The 9,680-nt window shown below is 39.9% G+C and overlaps 1 protein-coding gene across 1 annotated transcript; it reads left to right on the top strand.

The window, feature by feature from the left end:
* Positions 1 to 2,322: 2,322 nt before the first annotated feature.
* Positions 2,323 to 4,517, top strand: krt91 (keratin 91). The gene is made up of 7 exons (XM_056479134.1): positions 2,323 to 2,887; positions 3,056 to 3,138; positions 3,222 to 3,378; positions 3,468 to 3,629; positions 3,729 to 3,854; positions 3,934 to 4,154; positions 4,257 to 4,517. The coding sequence occupies exons 1-7, from the start codon at positions 2,384 to 2,386 to the stop codon at positions 4,417 to 4,419; spliced, it is 1,416 nt and encodes a 471-aa protein (XP_056335109.1). The 5' UTR covers positions 2,323 to 2,383; the 3' UTR covers positions 4,420 to 4,517.
* Positions 4,518 to 9,680: the final 5,163 nt, after the last annotated feature.

The raw sequence follows: 9,680 nt of genomic DNA, 5'->3' as shown, positions 1-9,680 counted from the left end.
GCAGGTATATATGCAGATTCATACTACACCTACATAGGAACAGTCATAAACAAACGGTTGTTTACTGTAAGCAAGTCTATGCAAAATCAAAATGCAAAAGAAATGCAAAGTGTGATACTGTTGTTTAAAGAATGGGTGGAGTAGGTTTGTTTGGCGATGAACTCCAAGACCTCTCACTTTCTTTTCAAAATTTACTTATGAAATAATGGTTAGCACTGTCGCCTCACAGCAAGAAGATCGCTGTTTCGAGTCCCAATTGGGCCAGTTGGTATTTCTGTGTGGACTCCGGGTGCTCCGGTTTTCCCCACAGTCCAAAGCTATGCGCTATTGGTGATAAACTAAATTGTATTTTGTGAGAGTGTATAGGTGTTTCCCAGTACCGGGGTACAGCTGAAAGGGCATCCTCTGCGTAAAACTTTTATCGGAATAGTTAGCGGTTTATTCCACTGTGGCGACCCCTGATATATAAGAGACTAAGTCGAAAGAAAATGAATTAATGACTTATAAAATAATAATTTACGATGAGATTTAAATACAACATTGCATTTTGCTAAAGAATGAATGCTATTATCATTTATGCACCAAGTAAATCAATTAAAAGTGTTTTTGCTACTGCTAATTCTCTGTGTAGTTTTATGATGCAAGGTGTTTCAGTTCTTCACTATAAAACTGCTATCAGCTGAAGCTTAATCATTAATTGGCTTTCTTTTTGTTCATATCAGGCCATCAAATTTACAGCCTCAATGCTTTGTAACTCAAAGTTATTCCCCTTTTTCATATTTGTTTTTGTTGCCATGGCAACAGCATTATGGTTTGTCCTTATACTTTAGATTTAGAAAGTGTAGTGTAAAGAACGATTTAATCCAAACAAAATGGATCACTTGAGATGAATAAGTAACTAGGTTTGAAAGTTATGTAAATAGTACCTGACAAAATGCACTTTTTAATTAAAAAGTATAAAGCATTTAACACTATATTTGTATGTACATATGATAAAAAGTATTTTCTAAAAGACACAACTGAATAGAACATAATGTTTTATGTTTTATATATATATATGAGTGACAGAGTAACCATGGCTATGCTGCAGCTTGTTTTCTGGGTGTGTCTCACTTTTGGCAGCCTGAGGGCAAAAACTCTCACTTTACTAGTTCCTGCATTCGCTGCACAGTTTTCCCTCAGGTTTAATAGAAATTAAAGTCATTAAAGTGTCAACATTGAATTTTATGGTTTTCTAAAAAAAAAATGTTTTAAGTGATACAAATGCTAAAATCACATTTATTTCTGCAGGTAAAATCAGGGTTAAAAATGTCCATTTTAGCCGAAATTGATACAGCTGTCTTATGCGCAGGCAACTAAACAGATAGATAGATAGATAGATAGATAGATAGATAGATAGATAGATAGATAGATAGATAGATAGATAGATAGATAGATAGATAGATAGATAGATAGATAGATAGATAGATAGATAGATAGATAGATAGATAGATAGATAGATAGATGCAGAAGTATCTGACTACGATAGATAGATAGATAGAAAGATAGATAGATAGATAGATAGATAGATAGATAGATAGATAGATAGATAGATAGATAGATAGATAGATAGATAGATAGATAGATAGATAGATAGATGCAGAAGTATCTGACTACGATAGATAGATAGATAGATAGATAGATAGATAGATAGATAGATAGATAGATAGATAGATAGATAGATAGATAGATAGATAGATAGATAGATGCAGAAATATCTGACTACGATAGATAGATAGATAGATAGATAGATAGATAGATAGATAGATAGATAGATAGATAGATAGATAGATAGATAGATAGATAGATAGATAGATAGATGCAGAAATATCTGACTACGATAGATAGATAGATAGATAGATAGATAGATAGATAGATAGATAGATAGATAGATAGATAGATAGATAGATAGATAGATAGATAGATAGATAGATAGATAGATAGATAGATAGATGCAGAAGATTCTGACTGTACAAAAAGTAATTGAATTAAACTGCAAGAAGAAAAGCAGAGCTGTGCAAATCAAAAACATATGCATGCTATCTTGGACTGACTTCCCTATGGCAAAATGCCTTTCTATAAAATCCAGCTACACTAAATCAGACCTTGAAAACATTCAGAGCATACAGCTGGCTTAATGCTTTGTGAGTGCGTGTGTGTGATCCTGCATGTTTATTCTGGAGAGGCAGTGGTTTCGCACTCCACCTCCTCGGATAATCCAAAACGCCCATCCTGACGATTCCCTCCCCGTTTATCCAAATAAAAGGATGATGGGAGTTATTTTCCTCACTTCTCACACACTCTCCGGTCAGAGAAGAGAGCAGCAAGCCTCCCCTCAACAAGCATGTCTTCATACGGTCGTAGTAGCTTCAAGTCCTCTGGGGGCTCCATGAGTGGAGGATCTCGCCTCTCCATGTCTGGTAGCGGTGGCGGAGGTGGTCGTGTCTCTGGCATGTATGCAGGCAGTGTGCACGGAGGAGCTGGAGGATATGGCACACGCATCTCCAGTGCTTCTGCTTCTCGTTCCTTCTCTGCTGGAGGCGGTGGCGGCTTCGGAGGTGGTGCTGGATTCGGTGGTGGTAGCTATGGCGGAGGCTTTGGCGGTGGCGCTGGCGGTGGCGGTGGTGGCTTCAACCTGTCTGATGCCGTCGATGTGTCTGCAAATGACAAAGCCACCATGCAAAACCTCAATGACCGTCTGGCCTCCTACCTGGAGAAGGTACGCTCTTTGGAGAAGGCCAATGCAGATCTTGAGCTGAAGATCCGCCAGTTCCTGGACAGCAAGACATCTCCTTCTGCTCGTGACTACAGTGCCTACTATGCAACAATCAGTGACCTCCAGAACAAAGTATGTGGTATTTATTATATTAAAATAAGCACTTATTATGTTTTGCCAACTTACCTTCCTAATAATGTACTAAAATAAAGCAGCAGATTCTATGAAGATTTGCAGAACAGGTCTCCAAATGATTTTTGCCTATGTGATGACATTTGCCTATGTTCTTGTCTCCTGAAGATCCAAGATGCCACTCGTATAAATGGAGGCATCTACCTCAGCATTGACAATGCTAAGTTGGCCGCAGATGACTTCAGGGTCAAGTAAGTCCATATACAGTAAACCAAAAGAAAAGCTATCACCATGTCAAATGGGCTTGAGTAACAACGGTTTGATTTCTGTGCAGGTATGAGAATGAGCTAGGCATGAGGCAGTCTGTGGAAGCAGACATTGCTGGCTTGAGGAAGGTGCTGGATGAGCTCACAATGACCAGATCTGACCTGGAGATGCAGATCGAGGGTCTGAAAGAAGAACTGATCTTCCTCAAGAAGAACCACGAGGAGGTAAATTGGTGATTAGATCTCACTCTTTAATAACTAAGATACTTCGCCCAATAAGGCAAATGCTCAGTGGTTTGCTATTGCACCTTTAGGAGCTCTTGGCAGCACGTACCCAGATGAGCGGACAAGTCCACGTAGAGGTCGACGCAGCACCACAGGAAGACCTGACAAAGGTCATGGCTGATATCCGTGAGCACTACGAGTCAGTTGCTGCCAAGAACCAAAGAGATCTTGAGCACTGGTTCCAGGCCAAGGTAATATCAGGCTAGCCCAAGTTTGTCAAAGGCAAACAAAACAAAAGCAAATCCCCAAAATAATCTCATTTGCCTACTTTTGTAAATTCTTTTTCACAGAGTGAATCCCTCAATAAAGAAGTCGCTGCAAGCACAGAAAACCTACAAACATCCAGATCTGAAATCACAGAGGTTAAGCGCACACTCCAGGGTCTTGAAATTGAACTGCAGTCACAACTCAGCATGGTAAGTAGGTGACCAGATCATCACATTTGCTGTTGTATACCATCACACAGGATTAAGAGTAATGACTTTCCCCCAACAGAAAGCGTCATTGGAAGGCACTCTAGCAGACACACAGGCCCGCTACGGCAACATGTTGAATGGTTACCAAATGCAGGTGAGCAACCTGGAAGAGCAACTGGTGCAGCTTCGTGGTGATCTGGAGCGTCAAGGTCATGAGTACCAGATGCTTCTGGACATCAAGACCAGACTGGAGATGGAGATTGCAGAGTACAGAAGACTGCTGGATGGAGAGGCTTCAAGGTGAGCAATTTAAATGTATATTTATGTACTCCAGAAGCAAAAAGTGAATGATGTGATTCTGAGCAGTCTGTAACTTTTGCTCCCATTTTTCCCCAACCTCAGAAGTTCTCAAACCATATCCTCAACCAAAACCTCATCCACATCCTCATCCGCACCATCATCCACATCCACATCCACAACCACACGCAAAGTGGTCACCATTGTAGAGGAGGTGAAGGATGGCAAAGTGATCTCCTCCACCCAGGCTGTCACCGAGTCCAAGTGAGATCTCAAACAAGACCAACCAGGATAAACACTCTTGAGATAAAACAACACTAACTCAGAGTGATTGAAAAACTAAATAAATAAACTGGTCTGAATGTGCTTTTGTGTTTTGAGTCTTCTTTTACTCTCAGATTTTATATTTCAGTTGCCTCATACATGTCAATAAAGCAAAAATATAAACACAAAGTGATAAACTAAAGTAAAAATCTTAGGTTAAATTTTAAAACATGAATCATTTGAAATGCTACAAAATATTCTATTACATAAAAGTATATTTGACTGAACCTTGTATTCATCAAAGTATTCTTAAAATGTTTTGTTTAAAGCATAGGTCTCAAACTTGATTCCTGGACGGCCGCAGCTCTGCACAGTTTTGCTCCAACCCTAATCAAACACAGCCGATCCAACTAATCAAGGTTTTCAAGACTTCTAAAGACTATTAACCAGGTGTGAGTTGTAGGTGGTTGGAGCTAAACTAGGCGGAGATGTGGCTCTCCAGGAATTGAGTTTGAGACCACTGCTTTAAAGTGTCATGTTTTCCTCATATTTATTATTACATGTTTTCAACATTGATAATAATAAGATTAACAATAAATAAACATTTTAAAATACTAACATAAAAAGTTACATTAAAGGGATAGTTCACCTGAAAATGTACTCACAGTTTGCTCTAAGTAGTTCCAAATCTTTCTGTTGAACACAAAAGCCAAACCAGTACTTATCCATAGTAGAAAAAATACAATGGAAGTCAATGGCTATCAGTTTCCAACATTCTCAAAACTGTCTTCTTTTATGCTCAACAGAAAGAGTGGTCCCAATATTTATGAGGTGGCCTTAACTACTATGCACTTGCATCAAAAAATACTTTCCGTGTTCATGATGTATTGCAGGACAATTCTGGTGCTCTTAAGGTGGGATACGGGTAGGGTTAGAAACAGGTGGGGGTATGGGTAGGTTTAAGAATGGGCTAAGGTGTAAGGGATGGTCAACAATGTAATTTCAAAAATTAATTACAGATGTAATTGCATGCAGTTATTTACAGACAGAATTAAAAGCATGTATTTACACAATAAGTACAATGTAATTAATGATTATTTCAGTGTTAGTACATATTAGTTAAGGCCACCTCATATAAAGTGGGACCAAATTAGTAGATGAAAGAAATTCCATTTTGCGGTTATCCCTTTAAATTGTAATATTATTTCATAATATTATGTTGGCGCCAATTACGTAGTGGTTAGTGCATTCACATGCACTCAGGTGCCCACGGCGACCCGAGTTCGATTCCCACTTCGAGGTCCTATGCCAATCCTTCCCCTTTCTGCTTCCCACGTTTTCCAGTCAATAACTCTCTACTGTTCTATACATTAAAGGTAAAAAACTCCTAAAAAAATGTATTAAGAAAAAATTCATAATATTGTTTCACAGTATTTAAGACCAAAAATGACATCATTGGTGAGAATTTGAGATGACAATTAAATGTAGAGGCATAACATTAGTAAATCCAGCCTCATTCTGATCACATACCCCTATATACATTTCTGGAGCAAATTAAGTCATAGGAACTATGTTTTGTTTGCATTTTTAGTTTGTGCGAATCCACCAGAGGCCGCTGTGTATGCTCTGTGAGATCTCAAAGTTCTCACGCGAGTGCCATTCACACCTGCTGTTGTCACGTAAATCCACCAGAGGCCGCTGTTGACTGATTGATTTACTGACTGACCCACCCGCACCAACCCTTTTAAAAAGCATAGACTGACCTGCCCACCCCTCTCCCTAACCCAACCGCAGTGTTTTAAAAAGCAATCCAAAAAAGAAAAGCCCAGATTTTTCATGTTTTCAGATTTTACCACATTCTCGTCTCTTTTTAGTTTTTGTTTTCGTCTTACCTGCTTTCTGGACCCATTCTTCATCAGACTCGAACCCTGTTTTCACGGTCAACTCCTCTCTGCGTTTGAAGTCTGCCGACATACATGTCGAGCTACCAGACAAACTGGTAAGAGCAGAAAAGCCATCCATATGGAGGCAAGCGGTCATTTGGTGAGCGAACAAAGGAACGGCGTCGTATCACCCTGTAGCATTCGTTTTAAAGACTAAATGCAGCCAAACATACTTCTGGCTACATAATTCACGATCTGCAGAAATGTATATAGGACTACGTTTTTATAATGAGCCTGTGTTGATATTAGTGTACATAAAAGCTACATAAAGATGAACAAGACAAAGAAGGTATAGTAACAAGAAGGCAACCGATCACCATTTTTTAAAAATCTACATGCTGTGAAATCTACAACACTGACCAAATATATTGAAGCTTGTTCCTGAGGCAGTACAACAGGGTACAAATGTACAGATATTTTATATTATAGATCATTGTTTGACAATCTAACACTGGGGTACTGACTTTCAATTCAATTCACCTTTATTTGTATAGCGCTTATACAATGTAGATTGTGTCAAAGCAGCTTCACATAAAAGGTCACAGTAAATAGGAACAGTGTAGTTCAGTTTGTAGTGTTTAAGTTCAGTTCAGTTTAGTTCAGTTCAGTGTGGTTAAATAATCACTACTGAGAGTCCAAATACTGAAGAGCAAATCCAACGATGCGCAGCTCTACAGATCCCGAACCATGCAAGCCAGTGGCGACAGCGGAGAGGGAAAAAAAAACTTCACTAAAGGCGGAAGTGAAGAAAAAAAACCTTGAGAGAAACCAGACTCAGTTGGGCACGACCATTTTAATTTCTCCGCTGGCCAAACGTCTTGTGCAGAGCTGCAGTCTCAGTGGCGGAGGTTGGAAGCTGGCCTCAGCGAAGACTTGTCTGTCTTTGGAGCGTCACAGGAATCAGTCTCATGTTCTCCACTCTTCCATGACCATCACAGTAGCTGCTCAGGATTCGGCCAGGTCCAGGATATAAAAAACCTTGGGATCATCTCGTCGTTGGTCTTGGATCGAATCAGTGACTCTGCATAGTCTGAGGGCCTCGGGAAGAGTATCCCCAGGTGGAAATGGAGAATAAAGAAAATAATTAGCGTAGCTGATGTTCACAGTGTATATCAACAAGATGCATAACCTGTGTGAAAGCCCCCTAAGTGGTGCACTAAGTGTATGCTTTACTGAACAGATAGGTCTTTAATCTAGTTTTGAATTGGGAGAGTGTGTCTGAGCCTTGACCTACAAGTTCCCTGTAAATATGACCCTTTACATAATTAGATTGCCTTCAATCTGCCTGCTGGGTGAGGATGAAAATAACTTTTGGCAGTACATAGATGAAATAGACTGTTTTGTAAGCACTACTGATAATTCTAGGGGGAGCTCTGTCATTCTTAATTTTGGGACTGCTTTTATAGCAGAGGATCATATGGATGCTTTAAAATATTTGGTGGATTATGGCTGGATTAATTTTGTGGTCACATTCAGATATCTGGTAAAAGTATTTTCCTCTGCAACTCTCTCAGAATCCACAATGTGTCCTCCTTTTCATACTTCATTAAGTACACCTGTATGACTGCATATGAATGCAAATGAGTCCAGCCAAGAGCAACCCAACACAACATGTTTAGGCATGCAGATGTCTTCAAGACAATCAGCCAAAGTTCAAACCAAGCTTCAGAATGAGGATGTAAGGTGCTTCAAAGGCCCTACTATACTTCTCGTACTTCAATTGCGGGCAAAAAGAAGTCAGCGAAGGTGATGGTATACTGATTTCAAACATTCCAACACCCTTGCGCTGCAGTATGCAGGGTTGTAAATGTGTCAGGCTGCTGGTGTTTACCACTAAACACAACAATGGTGGCTGTGAGAGAAGATCAGTTTCATAAACAACAGCCTTTTAGTGATCAGATGAGAAGCACCAACTGCGGCACGGCATATCTTTACATTGTTTTCTATTTGCTGCAAACAGATACTATACAACGTTAAGAACTTTTAAAGACATGATGCGATGCAGTGGCTCTTCTTGTCCAGTGTGTGACCACCTTAGAGTCTTAAATAAAATTTCTCTGCAACCGATAACATACAGGTGCAGATATGTCTATCAGCTCTGCTACTTAACCCTCCGTGTATTCACGATGCTATCTTGGTGTTGTTTAGTTAGATGTTGTTCTCCTGTCCGGCCTCTGTGGATATGAAATACTAAGCACGCCAAAGAAGGCAGAGTTCCAGAACACATCCAGCAATTGCGTAACTGCCATGGAAACAATGATAACTCAAAAGTGTTGAGGAGCCAAAACGAACTCCTCCACAAGTTTGTTTTGGTGAGTCGTTTCGAGCTGCCAAAACAAGCTCAAAATAAATTTAATTTTGTTCAGTTTGTTAAAAATGGCATAATTTCAGTTTTCTCTTTGATTCTTGATGCCAAAGGTCAGAGTAGAGTGGTCAAACTTGAGCGTCTGATACAGTATAAAGACAGTGATTTAAATAACCACTTGTTACCACCAAGGTCTGAACAAACATCTAACCTTGAAACAGATGAGCTACAGTAACAGAAGAGCAGAAGAGCACATCTGTGACACTCCTGATAGCTAAGATTATCGAAGCGAGGGCACAATTTGCATGGGCTCAAGATTGGTAAAAGGTTTACTGATCTGATGATCCTCAATACCTGTGGGAAGATTGGGATGGTAGGGTCAGGATTTGGTGTAAAAGGAATGAAATGGTGCAATGGTGAGGAGAATTTTTCAAGGCATATTATGGGCCCCTTTAGGCTGATTTATACTCCTGCATTGAGTGAACACAGATGGTGCTGCCTTTGCACATAACTTTGTCACATACCCTTCACCATGGCTGACATTGACACTGACACCTCTCACATCTTGACGATGCATGGCGCAAGCTCTGTGACTGGTTGGCTTGGTAACATAGATAAGTGTGGGCGGGGCCGAGAGCTTTATATATATTTTTTACAGTCTTTGGTTGGAGCGAATGTTTAACAAGTGTCGAGTCCCATGGAGGCAGAGCAACACAAACAGAACACAAAAGTATACATGCACAACTATGCACAAGGTATGTGCCGGGTTTATATACCGGGATCACTAATGCAGAAGTATAATTCAGCCTTAAGTACCAACTGAGCATTGTTTAAATGCTATAGCCTATCTTTTTCCTGATGTGACCATGTCCATCTCTCTATCACCACACAATCTCATCGTTTCACTACACTTGGCTGACCTCTACAATCACCAGATCTCAATCCGATAGAGCACATTTGGGTGGTGGGGTAGATGAACATCTCGGATGCAAACCGCTTATGAAACTCCTGTAACTG

Source organism: Danio aesculapii, chromosome 19, assembly GCF_903798145.1.
Source record: "Danio aesculapii chromosome 19, fDanAes4.1, whole genome shotgun sequence".
Lineage (NCBI taxonomy): Eukaryota > Metazoa > Chordata > Actinopteri > Cypriniformes > Danionidae > Danio > Danio aesculapii.
Note: the sequence above shows the minus strand (reverse complement) of the source record. Positions and strands in the feature narration are given on the sequence as shown.

Excerpts from the sequence above, each read along its gene's own strand:
- krt91 (XM_056479134.1), top strand. The coding sequence starts at position 2,384 with ATGTCTTCATACGGTCGTAGTAGCTTCAAGTCCTCTGGGGGCTCCATG. Across the intron at positions 2,888-3,055 it reads TCAGTGACCTCCAGAACAAA|ATCCAAGATGCCACTCGTAT; the intron begins GTATGTGGTATT and ends TGTCTCCTGAAG. Across the intron at positions 3,139-3,221 it reads GCAGATGACTTCAGGGTCAA|GTATGAGAATGAGCTAGGCA; the intron begins GTAAGTCCATAT and ends ATTTCTGTGCAG.